The sequence below is a fragment of the Elephas maximus genome, chromosome 20 (genome assembly GCF_024166365.1).
Source record: "Elephas maximus indicus isolate mEleMax1 chromosome 20, mEleMax1 primary haplotype, whole genome shotgun sequence".
Lineage (NCBI taxonomy): Eukaryota > Metazoa > Chordata > Mammalia > Proboscidea > Elephantidae > Elephas > Elephas maximus.
The window spans coordinates 16,130,697-16,153,870 of NC_064838.1; the positions used below are offsets into that span (position 1 = coordinate 16,130,697).

A 23,174-nucleotide genomic window follows, 5' to 3' on the forward strand; every position below is an offset into this window, starting at 1 on the left:
TTTCATATATATTTACCACAATTAAAAAAAAAAAAAGTAACTTGGGACTGGAGTTCTTTTTTCATTCACACAAAATCATAACTCAAAATCGCTAGCTCAGAAAAATGTATATGTGAACGGAAAGCACTATTGATTAAACGCCTGTTCAAACACCTAAGATCAAGTCCCAGGCCTGTTAATAATAGGTGTAAATGTACCATGTTGACTAAATGTCCTCAGAAATTAAATAACAGGCTGTGAAAAGGGGCCTCAGAGGACTTAGGCAAGTTCTCACAGTTGAGAACTCTATTTAATACCATGTTCCTTGCAAACCAAAGATTTCCTGTCATTAAGAGCTGAGCTAAATAGAAACATCTGCTGGTTTTCTGGCGTGGCCGCGTATAGGCCCTGAGGAGAAGCTGCTTCCTTGTCTACGCTTGCTAGAAACCTGTGGTGACTGACTGGTCAGGTTTTTGAAGAATGCTGAAGGAATGGAACACAATTAATGATCTCCAGTTAGAAAAGGTGTATTCAATGTCTGTTAAATAGGTGTGACAGGTGCCAACTTGACTACTAAACCACTTGACCTAGATCCAGTCTTTAAGGATGACAGCTTGCTTAAAAATGGAATTATTAAAAGGATCTTGGTCACAGTTTATAATCATCAATTTCCTCAACTAATCTACTGGCATTGATCAACACCTCTGTGATTAGCAGTTTGTAGTAAGTTATCAGTTTACTTACGGTAGCCTTTCCAGTAGCCAAACTGCCTTGAAATTGCCCTTCATTAAAAAGGGAAAACCGCTCATGAAGTCATCTTTAAACTATACAACAGTTTTGCTCAATTAATAAAAAATGTTTGCCTCGAATGTAGCGCTCTTTTAAAGAATTATGAGTGTAAACTGACAGGAGGTAACGAAAGCACAGATGAGAACTTTAAGGGGCAAATATGACCAAACCCAAACCCACTGCCATTGGGTCAATTCTGAGCATAGGGATCTTTTACGGAAACAGACTGCCACGTTTCTCCTGCAGAGCGGCTGGTGGGTTCCAACTGCTGACCTTTCCGTTAGCAGTCGAGAACTTAACCACCGAGCCTAAATTAACGGTGACGAAACAATAGGCTAGAAATAGAATGGTGACACAATGTGAAGTATGTAACCAATGTTACGGAACGTTTCGTGGAGAAATTGTGAACGGATGTATGTTTGGTTGTGTATATTGCTAACAAAGATAAATATTAAAAAGGAAAATCACATTTCTCTGTTTTCTGCACAACTATGTCATCAGCAACAATGAGCTCAAGCGTAACAACGATTGTAAGGATGGCTCAGGACCGGGCAGTGTTTCGTTCTGTTGTGCCTGGGGTCTCTATGAATCAGAACCGACTCGACGGCACCTAACAACAACATGTCATCAGCAATGATGAATCTAGTTTGGTTCATGATCTTCCTGACTTAATAACTAGGAATTTCTAACAGCAAATTTCTCTCTACTAACTTCTAGCTAAGGAGCCCTGCTTGCTCAGTGGTTAAAGCACTCGGCTGCTAACTAAAAATTTTGAACCCACCAGCCGCTCTGTGGGAGAAAGATGTAGCAGTCTGTTTCCATTACAGCCTTGTAAAACTCGTGGGGCAGTTCTACTCTGTCCTATAGAGTCACTGTGAGTTGGAATTGACTCGGCCGCAGTGGGTTTGGCTTTTTTGGTAATTCCTAGCTAAAAAGAATATTAAAGGTGACAAACACAATAAAACAGCAATCCTCTTGGTCCCTAACCAGCAGCATCAGCATTATCTGAGAACTTGTTTCCAAATTCTTGGGCCCCACCCCAGACCTACTGAATCAGAAACTTTGAGGGTGGAACCCAGCAATCTGTATTTAACAAAGTTTGAGAACCACTGTGACAGAATAAACTCAACATAAAACACAGATTTTCAAGAAAGAGACAGTAAGTAATCCATGGTTTAAAACGGGAGAGATGGTCAAGGAGGCTGAGCAAAGGCCTTAGGGCAGGTGACCTAGGAGGTTAGTATCAGGAGATTCTGGAGGCTGCCCATGTAGTGTTGCAGAGTGAGTGCCCTTTAGTCCCCAAAAAGAAACGCTTTCAAGGACAACAGTTCACAGTCACTGGGTGGTGGAAACAGAAAGTGCTCAGCTGCTCACCAAAAGGTTGGAGGTTTGAGTCCATCCAGAGGCACCTCAGAACAAAGGCCTGGCGATCTACTTCGGAAAAATCAGCCCCCGAAAACTCTAGGGAGGCAACGGAGCGCAGTTCTCCTCGGACACACGTGGATCGCCGTGAGTCGGACTCCACCGCAACTGGTTTGTTTTTATTTTGGGTAGTGTCATAATATCTAAAATGAATCCCCCGCTCATTGTCCACCCCTCCAGACCAAACTCAAAAGAGAGCGGCTCCAATCAGCCGGGTCAGTAAGCCGAGTTCGCCTGAGTTCACAGATGGGGGAGAAGGAGGCCCCCCGATGTCTGATGACTCACCAAAGGCCCCCGCAGTGAGGCGGCGACAGGCCCAGGGGACCAGGGGCTGCTGCGGGGCTCTCAGGCTGGGACACTGAGCGGGAAAGGAGGAAGAGGAGAGGCTCGGAGAGCTGGGAGGAGCGACGCAGGGGGAGGCGGAGGGGAAAGGCCTGCATGGCCGCGCCACACCGCGCCCTCCGCCCTCCCAAGGCACAGGGTTTTCCATTCTGGCGATTTCTTGGTCACACCTCAAGCCAAATCAGGTTGTGTCCATTTGAAAAGTGACTGGGTCATTTGTCCCCTGAAGGAGCCCTGCAGGCAAAAGGGTTAAGCACGTGGCTACTCATCAAAAGATTGGCTCAACCCACCCAGTGGCTCTGCCCGAGAAGGACTTGGTGATCTGCTTCCGTAAAGATTGTTGTTGTGTGCGGTAGAGTCCATTCTGACTCACAGTGATCCTATAGGATACAGCAGAGCTGCTCCACAGGATTTCCTAGAAGCAGACTGCCAAGTCTTTTTTTCCCACGGAGCATTGTTGGTTTCGAACCGCCGACCTCTCGGTTAGCAGTCGAGCGCTTAACCGGTAAGCCACCAGGGCACCTTCCATCAAGAAAACCCTACGGAGCAGTTCGACTCTGTCAGATGGACTCGCTATGAGTCCAGAATCCACGCAGCAGCACTCAAAAACAACAGGAAATTCAAGGGATTAAACAAAACACAAACAAACAAAAAAACCCAAACCATTGCCGTCGAGTGGATTCCGACTCACTGCGATCCCACAGTGACCTTACAGGATAGAGCAGCACTGCCCCGTAGGGTTTCCAACTGGCGGCTGGTGGATTCGAACTGCCAGTTTTTGGTTAGCAGTCGTATCTCTTAACCACTGAGCCATCAGGGCTCCTTGAAAGGACTACAGAAGCCATTTTCCTTCCTTAAGGCTGAAGCTAGGGACGCCCCCTACTGGAAAGGTGGGAGAAGCAGCTTTTCCGGGGGTTGTCAGCCCAAGAGTCACCCTGACAAAAGGAGCTGTCCTTCACCAGCGTTCAGGTGTGAGTATGCATTTCTAGGCTGCTCTTGTTCCCAGCTCCTAGCACCTCTCAGCTCCTCTTTCTCAGAACAATGAAAGAAACCCCTCTGGCTTTAAAAAAGACCCACAGATTTTTTTTTTTTTTTTAATTCTATATGCCTTCCTTCTTACAAAAATAAAAAATAAGCTAAACACGTGGGCAGCAAGGAAACCCTGGTGGTGTGGTGGTTAAGTGATGCGGCTGTTAACCAAAGGCTTGGCAGTTCGAATCCACCAGGTGTTCCTTGGAAACTCCATGGGGCAGTTCTACTCTGTCCTATAGGGTCACTATGAGTTGGAATCAACTCGACGGCACTGGGTTTTGGGTGGGCAGCAAAAATGGTGATAATTACCATGTCCTAGGTACTTGCTGTATGCCAGACAAGCGCCTGACATTTTACATATATGAATTTATTTAATCCTAACAGGGATCCAAGACAGAGGCATTATTTCTAATTTTCAGATAAGGAAACTGAGGTTTAGAGACGTCATCCAGCTCGCCCACAGTCTCACCGATGCTGGCGCATGGGCAGCAAGGATTTAGATACAGGCTATCTCACCAGAGCTGGGACACGGGCAGCTAGGATTTAGATCAGGCTACCCCACTCCAGAGCCCTCATACACTTTGAAACACAGCAAGAGACTGAGCAAGCAACCACCCAACCAGCCCTAGGCCTGTGATTTCAATAGTAGGGTTTGGGACTTAGAACTGGAGTCAGTCCCAGATCTCCGTGTTCCTATGAGTTCTGTGGTCTTAGACAAACTACACTTTGTGAGTTCCAGTGTTCTCATCATAGAAATAGGAATAAACAAATATTCACAGCAGCTTTATTCATAATTGCCAAACACTGGAAGCAACCAAGATGCTGTTCAATAGGTGAGTGGATAAACAAACTGTGGTACAAACATACAATGGAATATTAATCAGTGATTAAAAGAAATGAGCTATTAAGCCAAGAAAAGACATGGAAGAATCTTAAATGCATATTGTTAAGTGAAAGAAAAAAAATACCTACATACTGTATATTCCAACCATACGACATTCTGGAAGAGGCAAGACTATAGAGAGCAAAAAGATGAGTGGTTGCCAAGGAGTCAGGGGGGAAGGTGAGAGAGAAATAGGTGGAACACAGTGTACTTTTAAGGCAGTGAAACTATTCTGTAGGATACTGTAATGGTAGACACATGACATTATGCATTTGTCAAAACCAACAGATACTGTGCAACACAGAGTGAGCCCTAATGTAAACTACAGACTTCAGTTAATCATAGTGTTTCATTACTAGCTCATTAATTGTAACCAATGTATCATAGGAATGTAAGATGCTAATAGGAGAAATAATGTGCAAGGAGGGGGTATATGGGAACTCTGTACTTTCTGCACAATCTTCCTGTAAACCTAAAACTGCTTTAAAAATACAGTCTATTAAAAAAAATAGAAACAGTGACCTGTCTCATGGGTTCTTGGAAAGATTACAATAGACTGCCAGGAAGGCACCTGCATATGTATAATAAATGTGTTCCCTCCTTTTTGATTGCAGCATACACCAAAGATTTTACCAAACACTTTGTCCCCAGTGCTCTCAGACCAGGCTGGTGGTGGGTTATTACCACTGATTAGAATCCTCAATGGCTGACCTAGGTAGTTGCCAAATAATAACATATTTGGAACATACATATACTAAAAAACAAACAAACAAAAAACCACTCATTGTTTATCTGAAATTAAAATTTAAATGGACATGCTCTATTTTTATTTGCTATATCTGGCAACCCTAAAAGTTGATAAGAAGCTGTGCTGGAAGAGAACTTTGGAAGCAACTGGCCAAATTCCAAGTTCTAAGCAGTTTGGGGATTGGCTTGAAGGAAGCCACAGCAACCAGTGGAAACTCAGTCTTGAAACTTGCCCTTCCCACATCACGACCAATCCAGGGAACTCGTGTCAGACTCTCCTTTCAGCACCCTAGAAAAGGCGCTTCCTAGAGCAAGAACCTGCATGCATTCTGGGAAACGGTGTCGTCTCAGCTAGAATCCCTTTATCATTACATTTTTAGTTGTCTGTGGCCTCTTTACAGAACAAATTACTCTGCCCATCTGCACACTTGATGGGGGATCGATTGTTGAACTATTTTTTTTAAAGTCTAAAGAATTTCTACTAAGATTGAGAAGGTGATGAGAGATTTTTCTAAACATTAGCCAACTCTCTTGCAGGTTCTGATACTGTTTACTTTGAACCTTCAGTTCTTCTAATACCTGGTAGGAACACAACCCCTTTGAAAGGAGTTTTGCTGGGAAACAGATTAACGTGAAAAACTATATATATATTTAAAATGAAAATAATGCACCTGTCACAGAAACCTACCCACCAAAGCCGAGAGTTACAAAAATGGCACATGGAAAAAGAAAAACTCAATACAGACAGGGTTTTTCTACAAAAGAAAGAATGAAAAGTCAAAGAAATCTGTCCCTCTTCCGGCAAATTTCCTATTAACCAAAAACCAAACCTGTTCTCTTCCACAGCGCTGCTGGGTGGGTTCAAACCACCAGTGGTTTGGTTCGTAGCCCAGTGCAAAGCTTTTGGGCCACCCAGGGACCTTAAGTTTCCTACTAACCAAGTAAAGGTTATTTATGGTCAACTTGAAAGCCCCAAAGCTCTATCCCTTCTTCCTGCATGTGTGACTCAAAACATGCCCTTCCTGATCACACAAAAACTGGATTAACCCCGGTAGCCATTTGAGCAGAGATAACAAGGCTGAATATGTGTTATGTTAAACTCTCAGTGTTTCTGGAACCACACCAAAAGGAACTGAAATGTTTACCAGTGAGGGTTTGTAGAATTAGTCCCCCACAATGCCACCCTTTGGCTCAGGCAGACTCAGGATGGTTTGCAGTTTATGGAGCGGAAGATGTTCACCCGTGTCTCATGGCATCACATGTCATGCTACTTTCTATTCATCCCAAATAATAAAGAGGCAAATATCTCAGCCCAATTAGGGCGGCATTTCGTTTTACTACCAAGTAGCTGTGATGGGCTTAATGGCCTGGTTTACTCATGCAGAGAGAGAAACTAAGAACCCAAATAGGACAAGATAGCAGCTTTCTGCATAGGCCTGATCCCCACCGCGGTGTTAATAGCTGTTTAAACATGTATTAAGGTCTAACTTGAGAATCTGTGTTTGTTTTCGCTCTTGTTTACTTACAACAAATATTTAAACTGTGAAATGAAAGTGCTTTGAAACGTAAAATATTTAAGCTGTGAAGTGCAATGGCCTCATTTCCTAGCTGCACATGGCCATTAACTGGTTGTTCTAGGCCTGGGTTTTCTCTTCTGTAAAGTGGAGACAAAACCCCCTTCCTTGCTGGGTCATTTTAAAGTCCAAAGGAGATAATATTCTGAAAATAAGCTTTGTAAACTGTTGAGAACTATTAACATAAATGAGAGCAGTTTCTTCTATTCAAATACAGGTAGAAGCTTTCTTTTCTAGAAGCTTAAGAGCAAAATAGTTTACAAGTTTGGAGTAATGCCAAGCACTGAACTAAGCACTTGGTTAGTGCTGGGTTGCTAACCAAAAAGTCGGTGGTTCGAATATACCAGCCGCTCCATGGGAGAAAGATGTGTCAGTCTGTTCCCATAAAAATTACAGCCTTGGAAACCCTATGGGGCAGTTCTACCCATTCCTACAGGGCTGCTAGGAGTCGGAATGGACAGGAAGGCTGTGGGTTTAGGGTTTAGTTTCCCAGGCATTTTCTCTCTTAATCCTGTAACAGCCCTAGGAGTTACTCCCTGTGCCTCAGGCCTGTGCGGTAATACATATTAGCATCAGAAAGGGTTAAGAAGGTTCTCAATCAAGTATAAGGAAAAGCTGGTTTGCAGATTCTGAGTGGGTCCCATCCTCAAAGGAGATCCTCTTTAGATACCTACAAAAGGACTCCTTTTTTTTCTTTAATCAAATATACTTTTTTTTTCTTATTGTGGTAAATACATTTCAACGATCTTCACGTGGACATGGCGGTGACGTGAATTCATTGTGTTCATCACATTGTTCAACAATCAAAAAATCACCCTTACCAGCTTCCAAATTATACCATGTCCCTCATACAAGGAATCCTTTTAATAATCCATTCAACATCCAGGCCTTCTCAATGTCTTATAGTTGTCAGAGCCAGGACCAGATACATAATTTGCAGGGCACACCAAAATGTGAAGACGCCAAGTCAAGTGTTCAGAAATTCTTCAGAACTTCAAGGTGGTGACAGAACAGCATCAAACCAAGCCCGAGACCCTTCGGAGCATCGGCCCGTGTGACTGCACAGGTCACGGGCTCTATGAAGTCGACCCCACCAACAGCTTTTTCCCCGGTAGGTTTCCACGGTCTTAATTGCTTCCTTTCTGCCTAGCCAGCTGGGTGCACCTGAGCCCCAAGACGGAGTGAGCCCATCGCAAAGGCCCACAGCACCTCCTTTCTGTGGGCAGCTGCACACTGTGAACCAGCAGGGCCTGACTGGGGGCTCCCCTCTGCTGCGGGAATCACTGGCTTGCTGGGGGCGGTGGTGAAAGAGTTGAAGCCTTGGTTTGGGAAATTTCTGTTAGGCAAAGTGGGTAATATTCCACGAATCATGGACTTGTATCGCAAGAATATATGGTGCTTGGGAGCTGTCACCATGCTAAGCTCTGAGTTTTTTGAATGTATAAAATGACATTAAAAAAAAAAAAAAGACCCAAAAAGCACTCTATTTTCACTAGAGAGAAATGAAAACACACTGATGTTCAAAAAAGAAAAAACTAAATATTTCTATTCTCACTGTCCTGAGACAACTGTTAGTAACGATAACAATAATCACAGCTAATTTTCTCCTGCCTTTACTGTAAACCTGGCAGTACACAAAGTGTTTTCTTATCAGGCACTGTGTCATTTTACCCACATAATAACACTATCAGGTGCTGTTGCTAGGTGTCTTGGAGTGGAGTCATTTCCGATTTATAGTGACCCTGTGTACAACAGAATGAAACACTGCCCAGCCCTCCGCCATCCTCACAATTGTTGCTATGTTTGAGTCCTTTGTTGCAGCCACTGTGTCAATCCATTTCGTTGAGGGTCCTCCTCTTTTTCACTGACCTGCTACTTTACCAAGCATGATGTCCTTCTTTAGCGACCGGTCCCTCCTGATAACATGTCCAAAGTATGTGAGACAAAGTCTCACCATCCTCACTTCCAAGGAGCATTCTGGCTGTACATCTTCCAAGACAGATTTGTTCGTTCTTCTGGTAGTCCACAGTATATTCAATATTCTTCATCAACACCATAATTGAAAAGCATCAATTCTTCAGTCTTCCTTATTCATTGTCCAGTTTTCCCTTACATGTGAGGCAATTGAAAATTTCATGGCTTGGGTCAGGTACACCTTAGTCCTCAAGGTGACAGCTTTGCTTTTTAACACTTCAAAGACGTCTTTTGCAGCAGTTTTGTCCAACGCAATATGTTGTTTGATTTCTTGACTTCTGCTTCCAGGGGCCTTGACTGTGGATCCAAGTAAAATGAAATTCTTGACAACTTCAGCATTATCCCGGTTTATCATGATGTTGCTTATTGGTCCATTTGTATGGATTTTTGTTTCCTTTATGTTGTGGTGTGATCCCTGCCAAAGGCTGTAGACTTTGATTTTCATCAGTAAGTGCTTCAAGTCCTCTTTATTTTCAGCAAGTGAGGTTCTGTCATCTGCATATGGCAGGTTGTTAATGGGTGTTTCTCCAATCTTGATGCTGCGTTCTTCTTCATATAGTCCAGCTTCTCAGATGATTTGCTCAGCATACAGACTGAACAAGTATGCTGAAAAGACACATCTTTCCTGATTTTAAACCATGCAGTATCCCCTTGTTCTGTTTGAACAAGTGCCCCTTGGTCTATGTACAGGTTCCGCATGAGCACAATTAAGTGTTTTAAAATCCCCATTCTTGGCAATGTTATCCATAATTTGTTGTGATTGACATAGTCGAATGTCTTTGCATAGTCAATAAAACACAGGTAAACATCTTTCTGGTATTCTCTGCTTTCAGCCATGATCCATCTGACATCAGCAATGCTATCCCTTGTTCCATGCACTCTTCCGAATCCAGCTATTCAGATAAGACCTATAATTATCTCTCTTTACAGATGAGGAAACTGAGGCTTAGAGATGGTAAGTAGATTAGTTAAGATTGTTCACTAATGACAGTTGGAATCTGAGTTCAAGCTCAGCTTGCCCAAACTCAGAACCTATGATATTAACAATTCTAAGACCGTCTCCATGGTAGGAAGACCTGTGGACATGTAGAAAGAAAATACCGGAACTCCTATTGACGTTTAGTCCCTGGGTAGCGCAAATGGTTTGCCCTTTACCACTAACTGAAAGGCAGTGCAAACCTACCTGGCAAAGCTGTGAAAGAAAGGTCTGGTAACCTATTTTCATAAAGATTACAGCCAAGAAAACCTGATGAGGTGGTTCTACTCTGTGATACACGGGGTTGCCCTGAGTAGGAACTGACTGTATGTCAACGGATTTGGGTTTTGGTTTGGAATAGGTTTATAATCGTATAAATATATATGTATATATACATTGAGAATGGATGCTGACATATTTTTATTAATGGGGTTGCAAAAGGAAAAAAGTTTAGAGAGTGATTTTTATATATGTAGTGTGTGTGATACATTGCCATACATGTTTTTGTACCAAAAAAGGACAATATATATTTTTACTTTTTCCACATAATATATTCATATTGCAATCATCTTTTCATGCCAATAAACATTCACCTACAACAATATTTTTAATGTAAATACTGGGCTGAAGGACTAAATTTCATAGCTGAGATGTAAAACTTTAGAACAAGAACTTGATGTCCATCCCACATTCCTATACCCTTCTCTGACTCTGCTTCCATGAATGGTTGGAATATAATTAACTACCTGGAGGCCAGGGACTCTTAACAACAACAACAAGAAGCATCTTTATACTAAAGGGGACTAGAAGACGAGTCAAACTCACAAGCCCTGAGGCTCCATTCTGTGCCAGGTACCCCGCAAGGCGCTTTATCTCACTGAATCCTCACAACAAATCTCCTAAAGATAAGGGGCTTTGGGGCTTTAGGCTTAGACAGCCCCAAACTGGCTCAAGATCACAGCCAGCAGATGAGGAGGGCTCCTCTTAAGCTCACATCTGTCTGATTTCAAAGTCCATGCTTTTTCCCAGTGTCTCCTCTAAAGAATGTGGCATGAGCATGGCTCAGCAACAAAAGGAAGACTGGAAACCCCTGTCTGCCATCACAGCCCATGGTCAGTCCAGTTTCTTGCACACTGTAGGCACTTAATCTACACGAATGAATGTGATTGAGCGCTGAGAAAAAGATACGTTGTTCCCAGGGCACCAAAGAGTGCTGCTCACTTCCTGGTTTCTCACTCTTACTCTGTCTCCGCAAGGGGCCGGTACTAGACTGGGGCCACCCCACTGACACAACACTGCCTGCTGTCCCTCACAGCCTTCCTTGCCAGGGATAGCAAAGATCCATGGAGGCCTCTTTGTACAGGTGTAAGTTTTTTAAAATAGTAAATTTAAGATAGCAGGGAGACCTGGGGACCTGTCTCATCCACCTGCTTTGCCGTACATACACCATGCCTCATTTCATCAGCTACAAAATGAAGGGGTTCAAATACATAATACTGGGCATCCCTAATACTCTATGCTTAGAAGAGGTGAGGAAAATGCCCACGCTACAAGACGGATGGTTCTTTTCAAATCAAGCCTCTTCTGATAGCGTACGTCCAGAATTTGAGGAATATTCACCCTGCCTAAGAGTAAACGAAGTTAAAACCGAGGCAAGTAATGAATGTGGCAGGGAGACAGAAAATAGGCTTTTCAAAACTGTGTATCTTTTAAACACATTTTAACCTTGAGTTTTTGGTAAATAATAAACTCATGTTTCACAACGTAAAGTCCATGAAATACTGGTCCGGCAAGATGCTCCAGACATTGTTGCCGCTGTTGGCTACCATTGAGTCAGTGCTTGACTCGTGGTGACCCCACACACAATGGAACAAAACACTGTCTGGTCATGCCCCAATCCCATGATCAGTTAGGGATCAGACTGTTGTGATCCATAAGGCTTTCACTGGCTGATTTTTGGAAGTAGATCGCCAGGCCTATCTTCCTAGTTCGTCTTAGTCTGGAAGTTCTGCTGAAACCTGAAAACCGACAGACTAGTGTTGGCTGTACGTGAGGTGCTCTTGCCGGGAATGAACCTGGGTCTCCACGGAAGGTGAGAATTCTACCACTGAAGCACCCATCTCCAGGTATTAAACCAAACCAAAAAAAACAAACCCACTACTGTTGAGTCAATTCCGACTCAGAGCAACCCTATACGACACAGTAGAACTGCCTGGTGGATTCAAACTGCTGACCTTTTGGTTACCAGCCATAGCACTTAACCACTACACCACCAGGGTTTCCCCTCCAGGCATTAAAAAAAATCAAAGCCACGTCTGTCGAGTCAATTCCGACTCATAGGGACCCTATAGGACAGGGTAGAACTGCCGCATAGAGTTTCCAAGAAGTGTCTGATAGACTCAAACTGCTGACCTTTTGGTTAGCAGCTATAGCACTTAACTGCTACGCCACCAGGGTTTTCTCTCCAGACATTAGGGCCAAATAAATATAGAAAGTGCTGCCTACTTATCCTCTTCTTGGAGAGTCACTGTGCACAAGAGCAGACTGAAAGCTTACTGAAGAAAACTTGGTGAACTCTGTTTGACTTTTTTTCCAGAGTTTAGTACTTTATTCATCAGTATTTCCCCCTGCTTTTTTGAATAAGGGATCCCATAGTTTCGCTTTATACTGTGGCTGTACATTTTGTAGCTGGCCCTGGCCAACACAAACAGACATTCATATGATGATTTTACAAATTTCTTTCTTTAAAAAAATTTTTTTTTTTATTGTGCTTTAAGTGAAAGTTTACAAATCAAGTCAGTTTCTCATACGAAAACTATATACACCTTGCTATATACTCCTTATACTCCTAGTTGCTCTCCTCCTAATGAGACAGCACACTCCTTCTCTCCACCCTGTATTTCCATTCTGTTCAACTTTTAACCAACTATTTCCCAAATTTATTTGTCCACAGTCACCGATTTTTTGTTGCTATTGTTGTTCTTGGTTTTGCTGTTTTTTTCAACATAACAACTCAGCATCTGGTCAATGTCACTTTCTTTGAGTTTTGATTATCTTTAACAACAGTAAGCTATTCAATCACTCCCAAGCTCAATTTTTCCATCTATAAAATGGAAATGCTAACATTGAGAAACGTTAAAACCATAATACGGTAATATAAATAATTATAATGTCACACCAAGTTTCTTAATTTTGCTTGTAACATGGGAATAATAGGATTAACCTCAGAGGCTGATAAAACAACAACAACAAACCAAACCCATCACCGTTGAGTAGATTCCAACTCATAGCAATACTTTAGGACAGAGGAGAGCTGCCCTATAGGGTTTCCAAGGAGCGGTTGGTGGAATCAAACTGCTGACCTTTTGGTTAGTAGCCAAGCTCTTAACGTCTGCGCCACCCGGGCTCCACAGGTTAAAAATATGTTTAAATGAGTTAATATTTATAGAACATGTAAAATGGCCTAACACTTTGTCATAGGTTGAATTGTGTCCCCCCAAAACATCTGTCAACTTGGCTAGTCATGATTTCTAGTATTGTATGACTGTCTACCATTTTATCATCTGATATGATTTCCCTATATGTTGTAAATCCTATCACTATGACGTAATGAGATGGATTAGTGGCAGTTATATTGATGAGATCTATAAGATAGTGTCTTTAGCCAATCTTTGTCAAGATATAAAAGAGAGATTTGAGTAGAGGAACACAGGGACCTTTTATCACAAAGAAAGCAGCCTGGGGAGCAGACTGCGTCCTTTGAACCCAGCGTCTCTGTGCTGAGAAGCTCCTAGTCCAGGGGAAGATTGATGACAAGGACCTTCCTCCAGAGCTGACAGAGAGAGAAAGCCTTCCCCTGGAGCTGATGCCCTGAATTTGGACTTCTAGCCTGCTAGACTGTGAGAAAATAAATTTCTTTGTTAAAGCCACCCACTTGTGGTATTTCCGTTATAACAGCTCTAGATTACTAAGACACATTTATAAGTACTTATAAATTATTATAAGTAAATAAAACAGCAATGCACGAAGCTGATTTACAAAAGAACTTGTCTGTGTCTTTAAGTTCAACCTCTAAATACAGTCATCTTATAGGTAAAGAAAAAAGCTGCTTCTCAAGGATTTTTTTCCACAAAAGCATATTGCTGATTCATTAAGGACCACTCCCCCCAGCCCCAAATAAAACAAAAAATGAAAAATCAAACCTGTTGCCCTCAAGTTGATTCTGACTCATAGTGGCCTTATAGGACAGAGGAGAACTGCCCTATAGGGTTTTCAAGGAAGAGCTGGTGGATTTGAGTGGCCTACATTTTGGTTAGCACACATAGCTCTTAACCACTTCGCATTAAAGCTCCAGCCTGACACTGAAATGTTCAATTTCTGTCAAGTCAGATTTCTTTATTCTGCCAATAAAGATAGCAATGATTCTTACAAATCTGTGCTGGAATACCAAAAAGGAGACTCCAGACTGGCAAATGGTGTGAGGTCTGGAGCCCAGATATGCCACTCTTTAGCTCTGTGAACTAGGCAGTGTCAAAGAGAAAAATTAATAACTGACATCCTACTTTGATTTTAAGGTTTTTCTTACCCATGAAGCCAAATATTAACTGTAAAAAAATTCCTGACCCAAAATTAATCCCACCAGCAGCTTTTTTCACCCAAAGTTGCTAATCCTTTCTTTCCTATTGGAAGTCTGTTCAAAAGGTGTCGTGGCTGCAGGTGGGCCGGAGACCACCCTGTGATCTGATATTAGTAAAAGGGGGTGGGGCAGGGTTCAATCAATCATGTTAAGATTAGCCAATGGCTGATCTTCTATTTTTCTCCCTCCTCTTTTCTTTTTGGAAACCTTGGTGGCATAGTGGTTAAGTGCTACGGCTGCTAACCAAAAGCTCAGCAGTTCAAATCCGCTAGGCGCTCCTTGGAAACTCTATGGGGCAGTTCTACTCTGCCCTATAGGGTCACTATGAGTCGGAATCGACTCGAGGGCAGCAGGTTTGGTTTGGCTTTCTTCCCTTTTTAAGCCTCATCAAAACTAGCCTACTTCGACTCATTTACTTTTTTTTGGAATCAGAATGGTATCCCTATAGGCATGTAGAAAAACTGCTCAGAATAAACCTTATGTTACAATTTCTTTCAGTTTTAATTATTTTTAACACCAGCAAGCCACTTAACCACTCCAAAGCTCAATTTTTCCATCTGTAAAGTGGGGATAAGGAGCCTTGGTGCCACAGTGGTTAAGCACTTGGCTTTTGGCTAGCAGCCAGTGGCTTCATGGGAGAAAAACCTGGCGATCTGCTCCTAAATGATTACAGTATAGGAAACCCTATGGGGCAGTTCTGCTTTGTCACCTGGGGCTGCTATGAGTCGGAATCAACTACAGGGCACTTAACAACAACAAAACGGGGATAATAATAGCACCTGTGGTCACGTGGTTGTTATGAAGGTTACACGAAATGATGATAATGTTAATAATACTACATAACATTTTATGTAAAAGCACTTTTAAGTGGGTTGCTTCAATTTTCCCATCTGTAAAATGGGGATAATGATAGTGTCTATGGTCATAGGGTTGTCATAAGGGTTAAACATAATAACAACACTATGCAACATTTATGTCAAAACATTTTTAAATGGATTACTTAGCAAACAGTTCTATGATATAGGTACTTCTTTATACCCTTATTTTACAAAGAAACTGAGGTCCAGAGAAGTAAGATAAATTACTCAGAGTGGCTGGGCCTGTGTTTGAACCTCAACGGTTAGATTCCAGAGTTCCTGTCTTCACTATGGCCTCCCAGTTGATGCCAGAGAAGTAGGTGCTCAGCACAGTGCCTAGCCCATGGAAGCTGTTATTTTCACTCTTGTAACTGACTTTGGAAACCCTGGTGGTGTAGTGGTTAAGTGCTACAGCTGCTAACCAAAGGGTCAGCACTTCAAATCCACCAGGCACTCCTTGGAAACTCTTTGGGGCAGTTCTATTCTGTCCTACAGGGTCGCTATGAGTCAGAATCGACTCGATGGCACTGGGTTCTGGGTTAACTGACTTTAAGGAGCCTTGGTAGTGCAGTGGTCAAAAGGTCAGCAGTTGGAACCCACCAACCACTCCTTGGAAACCCTATGGGGCAGTTCTACTTTGTCCTACAGGGAGGGTCTCTGAGTGAGAATCAACTTGATGGCAATGAGTTTTTTTTTTTTTTAAACTGACTTTAAAGGCTCTAGAAATGGAATTATAACTTTGAGCTTTCGGTGCCCTAACGTGTAAGAACTAGGAGGCGAAGTTCTTTAATGTCTTTGACTATCTTTTTCCTTCAGAAACTACTCTCAGAACATCCAAACAAATTCCTTTTCCCCATGGGAAACAGCCACATTTCGACGCAAGGCTGTGAACGTTGTGATGATTTCCTTCCCAATTGAAGTTGGTAGGAACATACTCTCATTCTGACCCAGCCCTGAATTGTAAAATGTAGTCAGCTCACTTTTTCTTCTAAGTAGGAGCACCCTGACCACACGGTTACTTGCTAACTTCCATTTTTCAGGGCTTAAAAAAAACAAAGACAAAAACGCTTTGCATTTACAAGCTTATTTGTGGCTGGCTCAGTGATAAAGCCTGTCTCCTTGCCCTGTCAGCTTTCAGGAATTCATGGAGTTTGTCTGTGTTGTGTTACCGGGAGTAGCTTATCTTTGTGGTTTAAGGGCTGACTTAAAAATTCAGACTGTCAACTATTTAAAGAAAATGGAAGTCTCCACTCCACTATTTAATTAACTTTCAGAGAGCAAAGCTTCCTATGGGTTATGATACTGTTAGCTTAAAATAATCTTCACTTTAGGAAATGTGGCAGGAAGCAAAATAAGAAGGGGAGAATTGCTGTTTTTAAGGGCATTCTAGGTAGAAGAATTAGAACAAAGCCATGACGGCAAAATAGCAAAGGATATGTGGGGGAAAGGAGTCCCTGGGTGGTGGAGGTTCGAGTCCACCCAAACGTATCTTGGAAGAAAGGCCTGGTGATCTACTTCCGAAAAATGAGCCACTGAAAACTCCATGGAGCACTGTGCTGCTCTGATGCACATGGGGTCACCAAGGGTTGGAACCAACTTGACAGCAAATGGTTTTCAGTTTATGTGGGAGGAAAAACAAAGAGAAGAGATGAATGGACAGATATTTAGAAGTATGGACAATAGAGTATGGGAGGTTAAAACTCATAATGCCAGATCAAGTAGGGCCTTGAATGCCAGGTTGAGGTGTTGGGGTGTGGGTGTCTGTCCGCAATGAGAAACTGTAACAGATTTTTTGAACAAGTAAACAATAATGATCAAGTCTGTTTTAGGAAGGTAACTCCCAGATTATGTAGGCAGCAGTGTGCCATGAAAGCAGTCCTAGTGGTGCAGTGGTTAAGCACTCAGCTGCTAACCAAAAGGTCAGGGGCTTGAACACCAAGCCGCTTCACGGGAGAAAGATGAGGCAGTCTGCTTCTGTAAAGATTACAGCCTTGGAAACCTTATGGGGAAGTTCTACTCTGTCCTGTAGGGTTGGTATGAGTCGGAATCAACTCGATGGCACCTAATAACTAACAACAGTGTATGATGGGGAGTCCTGGTGGGCAATGGTTAACCATTGGTTAAGGTTGGCAGTTTGAACCCATCAGCTGCTCTGCAGGAGAAAGATGTGGTTTGCAGTCTGCTTCTGTAAAGATTACAGCCTTGGAATCCCTATGGGGCAGTTCTACTTTGTCCTATAGGGTCACCATGAGTCAGAATTTACTTGAAAGCAATGGGTTACCTCTTTGAGTTGTGGTGAGGATTGAATGAAATCAGGCATGATTTTGAACAATGTCATAGTAAGCACTTAATTGTTAGCTCAAATAAATAGTATCCACATACACTTTTCTTGAATGGATAAGAATGAGGGCTGAGAAGACTAGTGCTCTGATAAAGAAAAGGGAAAGGAGGGAGCTGTCTGACAGATGGGGGCTGGAAGGGTGGGAAGTGGGAAGGGGAAAATCCTCAAAGATGATTCAAGAGGATGGTAGTAATTCAAGGGCTGACAGTGAAAGAGGAGTTAGCCTGGAGGCTGGGATGCTGGGGATTTCAGCTTTGGAAATAAGTGAACTCAAGACAGAGGGGTATATTCACAAGTGGCCGATCAAAGCAGGCTTTTAGAATTAGGTGTTAAATCACTGTTTTAACTGAAAAAGCCCTGTTGCCCTGGTCTAGGAAGGTGTTTGGGGGGTATCTTTTGGTCAATGTTTATACCTTAGTGAGAAAATTCAGAGAAATTCTAAAGGACAAGAGCTACAGCTACTAATGGAAATGAACGGAAAAGTGGAATCTGGAATTGCCACTGAGGTAGCCCTTGATAGAATGTCAAACTCCCTGGAGGGAGGGGCCCCTGCAGTCTTTACCTTTGCACCCATAACACCTAGACTGGCACTGACACATTTTAGGTGTTCGGTAGATGTTTATTGGATTAAGTAATGAATTTTCTAGAATTTAAGTTTACATGCATCAAACACACATAAATTCCATTTCAGCACTTGGCTCCTCTGAGGAATCTCCCTATGCTTGAAAATGCCCTTCTCACCTAAGAAACCTGATTTAAGAAAACAAGTGACCTGAAAAAAATAAGGACAATCTCAAATACACAAAGATGTTCATCACAGTATTACTTACACCAGCAAAAGAAAGGGAAACAACTCATATTTTAACAACAGAAGGGTCGCCCATCCATTTGACAGGTTATTTTTACTGCAGGAATTTTTTCAGCACTTTACAAATCTTGACTTGTTCCTCACCGCAATACTATGGGGTGTGTACTATTATTAGGAAACCCTGGTGGCGTAGAGATTAAGTGCTACGGCTGCTAACCAAACGGTTGGCAGTTCCAACCCACCAGGCGTTCCTTGGAAACTTTATGGAGCAGTTCTACTCTGTCCTATAGGGTTGCTATGAGTCGGAATCCACTCGACGGCACTGGGTTGGGTTACTATTAGAAATCCTATTTTATAGATGAGGAAACTGTGGCTCACAGGGTTTGAATTTGCTTAAGATTACACAGCTAATAAGTGGCAGGCCTGGGATATGAATGAGGCTGCCTGGTCCTAGTGGAGTCCTGGTGGCACAGTGGCAGAGTGCTCAGCTGCTAACCAGAAGGTTGGCAGTTTGAACCCACCAGCTGCTCCATGGGAGAGAGATGTGGCAGTCTGCTTCTGTAAAGATTACAGCCTTAGAAACCCTGTGGGGCAGTTCTACTCTGTCCTATAGGGTCCCTAAGAGTCGGAATTGATGGCAGGGTTTTAACAGGCCTGGTTCTAAAGTCCTTGCTCTAACAACTATATGCGTTGCCTCATGGTATTTTTATTTTGCCTGATTTTTAAAATTACTTGTATAACAATATTTTGGAGGAGAAAAATATCCCCTCTGTTCAGGAGGGGAGGAAGCCAGATGGGGAGGTGGTGATAGCCGTGAACCAAATCCTGCTTCATAATAAGCCTGGTGACAAAGGTTCATATGCCCCATCATTGCTTTCACCCTTATTAGCAATAACCAATGCTCATGAAACAATTGATGATTTACACAGCCTTTCCCCTTCACTAATCCCCTCCTGAAAATCACCCTGGATAGTCATTTTTCATGAACTCAATTCACCGATGAGGAAACCGAGGCTCAGAAAGGATAAATGGCTCATTGTCACAAGGGCACACTGCTATTTGTCTGATTCCCAATCGCTTGTTCTTTCTACTCCTCAGCATGGTATAGACAATTTCAGACTTGTGTTCTCCCCTTCTTCAGCCTCATCCTCATTCAGAGAACCACTGGGAACAAGCTGAAGTTAAGGGCAAGGACTGGATTAGGCTAGGCCAGACTAACTCACTAAACTTGAAATCCCAGAGCAAAAATGTGTGGGATACCACAAGCATGTCATTTCTATACCTTCTTCCACTGCAGGCAAGGAATCTTCCTGAAGGAAGGTTTGTGAAATTATCTTGTCTTTCTCCTCTTTCCCCCAACACATTATTACAACTTCTTTAGGGCCAGCTTAGTCCCAAAAGTCTTCCCAGAGGTAAGCAGGAGATAAGACAGGATAATGACACTATAATAAATAGTAATAGCCAAAATGTAGGGAAAGCTTGCTACATCCCTGATGCTGCCTTGGACAACATTGACTTACATTTAATTTTCACTCTGTTGGGTGCCCTCAAGTTGAATTCAACTCACAGGGACCCTATAGGACAGAGAAGAACTGTCCCACAGGGTTTCGAAGACTATAATCTTTACGGGAGAAAACTGCCATGTCTTTTCTCCCATCGAGCCGCTGTTGGGTTTGAACCACTGACCATTCGTTTAGCAACCGAGTGCTTTATGCATTGAGTCACCAGGGATTCTTGAATTCTCACAGTAGTCCTATAAAGAGGGCAGTGGTGGTACAACTGCAGAATTCTCACCTTCCATGCGGAAGACCCTGATTCAATTCGAGGCCAAGACACCTCACGTGCAGCCAGCGCCCCTCTATCGGTGGAGGCTTGCCTTTGCTGTGAAGCTGAATCGCTTTCGATGGAGCTTCCATACTAAGGTGGACTAAGAGGAAAGGCCTGGCACTCTACGTCTGAAAATCAGCCAGTGAAAAACCCTGTGGATGACAACAGTCCGATCCCATTGTGCACGGGGTCACCATGAGTTGGGGGGCCAACTGCACAAAAGCTCACAATGACAACAGTTATATAAGGTAGTTGTCATTTCTCTGACACCAAAATTGAGGCTCAGAGGGCATCAGTCGTGCTTGACTGATGTTCCACAGGGACAAAGCGGAGGAGGGAAGCTCAGCAACCCATAGACTGCAGAGCGCGAGCTCTTGATCCCGAAGGCCTCGTTTGTAAATCTACTTCAGACTCACCCGCATAAATGATGGCATTCCTTGCATAGAGGATCTCCTAGGAAATAGGGCTCCTCCAGCAAAGACAACAGTGAAGGATACAGCAGCTCTGGATGTTGTTTGCCAATCATCTAGAAACTAGTCTTCCCCTCCCTCTGGCATTTTCACTTTATAATTAAAAAATATTGGTGCTAATTGATTTCTATGATTCCTTCAGCTCATCTCTCCTTCCTTTAAAAAAAGGTTATTTTTGGTAGGAAATAAAGCCAATGGGAGAACGTGGTGGGTGGACTACGGTGTGTTTGTAGTTTCTGAGGTGAAGCTTCACTCCCGGACGGGATGTTTTCAAGCTTGGAAGGCATTCTTTTGCTATCAGTCCGTTAAGGAGCACACTTTTCAAAGGACTTGGCAGGGACCGAGTACTAGGTGATCTGTAAATAATCTATGGGGAAAGTTTACCAGGAGTCGAACATTAACATGGCAGAGGCGAGGCTTTTGCACGGGTCACTGGCCTGGGAACTGTTTCTGTTCAGAAGCCTAGCCTCCTCCTTTAACAGTTTTCTACTTCTCCCACTACAATTATGGCACTGAAGGGACTGAGTGGAGCAGGTAGAGGGTGAATTCAAACGTAAACACTCTGTGGTGCTGTGGCCAGTCAGGCAGTTAGAACCAGCAAGTGTCTCGCAGTAACAATACAACTGGCAGGTCAAGTGTATGAAGGGTGAGGCCCCTTCGGGGCAGCTGCATAAAGAAAGCCCACTATGAATCCCTTAACTAAGCAGCTGATAGATTTAATCTTTTTGAGCATCCGTTACAACTCTTCAAACACAGGGTTATTATAAATTAAAAAAAAAAAATCAGCACAGGCTACCAAAGCTTTTTATAGATTTCTTCATCTTGCTAACAGATGACAGTAAATAGAACTTGGGAAGGCTTCTAACTGCAATTCGTTGTCACTCTGGCTTGAAAAATTGTAAGAAAGCGACATTCCCAGATTCATTCACAAAAAGAATAGATTCTGTTTGAAGAAGGGAGAGATCTTAGTTCCCTGCCCCCGGGATTTACTTCCTTTTGATTTTGCCCCCATTGTTATTTAAAATCACAGCACTAATTAAATTCAGCTATGGCAATATTGCACAGTAACATCAGAATAAGGATCATTACCTGGTATAATCTCCTTTGGCTTCCTGGAAAAAGAAAAAAAAGATAAATAATCAATATGTATTTATGCCAAGCTCAATGAGTTTTACTCTTGATCATTAAACTCCCCGGGTTTTGTCTGGAAGAATGTTTGCGCCTTAACATAAGCACCCCTCTACCTACGGCCATGGAGAAGAACGTGGCCTTGATAAGAACAAGCCAGTGTCCACGAAATAGCTCTTATTGTTTACGGAACAGACAAATGCATCTGAAACGGCACAAATAAGTCTTTCTCTTTTTATGTTTCAAAGTCCTGTCTGTTTGGCATTTTTTTTTTAGGCGGGACTCAGATCTTTTAAACCTCACACAGGTAAATCAACAGGCACTATTTGTTTTCTCTTTTTAAATCAGCACGGAAACAGACTTTGTTTTTCAAACGTTGGTGCCTTTAAAAATTAAAGGGCTCTTTTGCTCAACCTTGAAGTGATCTATTCAAAAGTTAACTAAATTTAAATGAAAATTACAACCGTTGTAACAACTGCCACCTCCAGAATCAAGTAACCTCAGAAGGTCTTTTCCAGGAATACGGGGTTAACTCTTTCCCCTTGGAGAGCTCTGAATTTCATTTGCCGCTGAAGCACACAATATCTCACTACAGCTCACGCAAACTATGCCAAAACAGAAAACGGTGGCTCACATTTTTCACTGGCAAACAACCAAACTGGCTTAAAAATCTACCAGCCACTGGCCCGTGCAAAAGTTTCAGAGTTACAGACAGTTAACAAAACCAGCAAACAAAAAGGAGCCGGAAGAGGCAGCTTGTAAATTCTTACCTGTAAAACGAGTGCCGCTAACTTGAAGATGGTTTCGCTGTCTACCTCGATTTGGCCCTGTGGGTGGAAAAGCAAAGCATCACTGAGCACAATGCTGCCCTAGGTTGCAGCCAAAGGCTGTGGAGTTGGGGAAGCTGTCACAGCTTGGCACCTCCAGTTTACAATCCAATGCAGATCATACCATTGCAGGGGGAAGGGGGGGTGGAGAGACCAAAGGAGGGTTAAAGGAAGCCACAGTGTGTGTGTGTGTGTGTACACGCTCGTGCGTGCACGTGTGGGCGTGCATTTTAATTAGCTTTGGGAATTTTTGCTTAGAGAGCCGTATTCTGGAAGAAATATGAAGGACTTTGAGGCTGAAAATGCAGACAACTTCTCAGTGAATAATTTTTATCTCTCCAAGTCCATTTTTAAGCCCTACAGATTTTTCCTAGATTAGTTTGCTGAGTGTTTTCCTGAGATATTTTTTTCTCTGTGCTATAAAAATGGTTGTTTTTGTATGCACACAATACGAACATTATTATAAATATAAATTCACTTCTGTGTCAACCGCACATTACTGAATTAATATTCGTACCATTATAGCTAAAATGTGAAGGCTTAAAACTCTGTTTCAGCAAAA

General features: G+C 42.7%; 1 protein-coding gene across 13 annotated transcripts in view; it reads right to left on the reverse strand.

Moving 5' to 3' along the window:
- The window catches only part of FRMD4B (FERM domain containing 4B), a 386,278-nt gene that overhangs the window by 64,970 nt on the left and 298,134 nt on the right, over window positions 1-23,174 (reverse strand). For all 13 annotated transcript variants that reach the window (XM_049863176.1, XM_049863181.1, XM_049863177.1 and 10 more), the window contains 2 exons: window positions 22,556-22,612; window positions 21,747-21,769 (listed from right to left, as the gene is read on the reverse strand). In XM_049863176.1, the coding sequence (XP_049719133.1) occupies window positions 21,747-21,769; window positions 22,556-22,612 (80 nt within the window). The remainder of the gene's footprint in view (window positions 1-21,746; window positions 21,770-22,555; window positions 22,613-23,174) is intronic.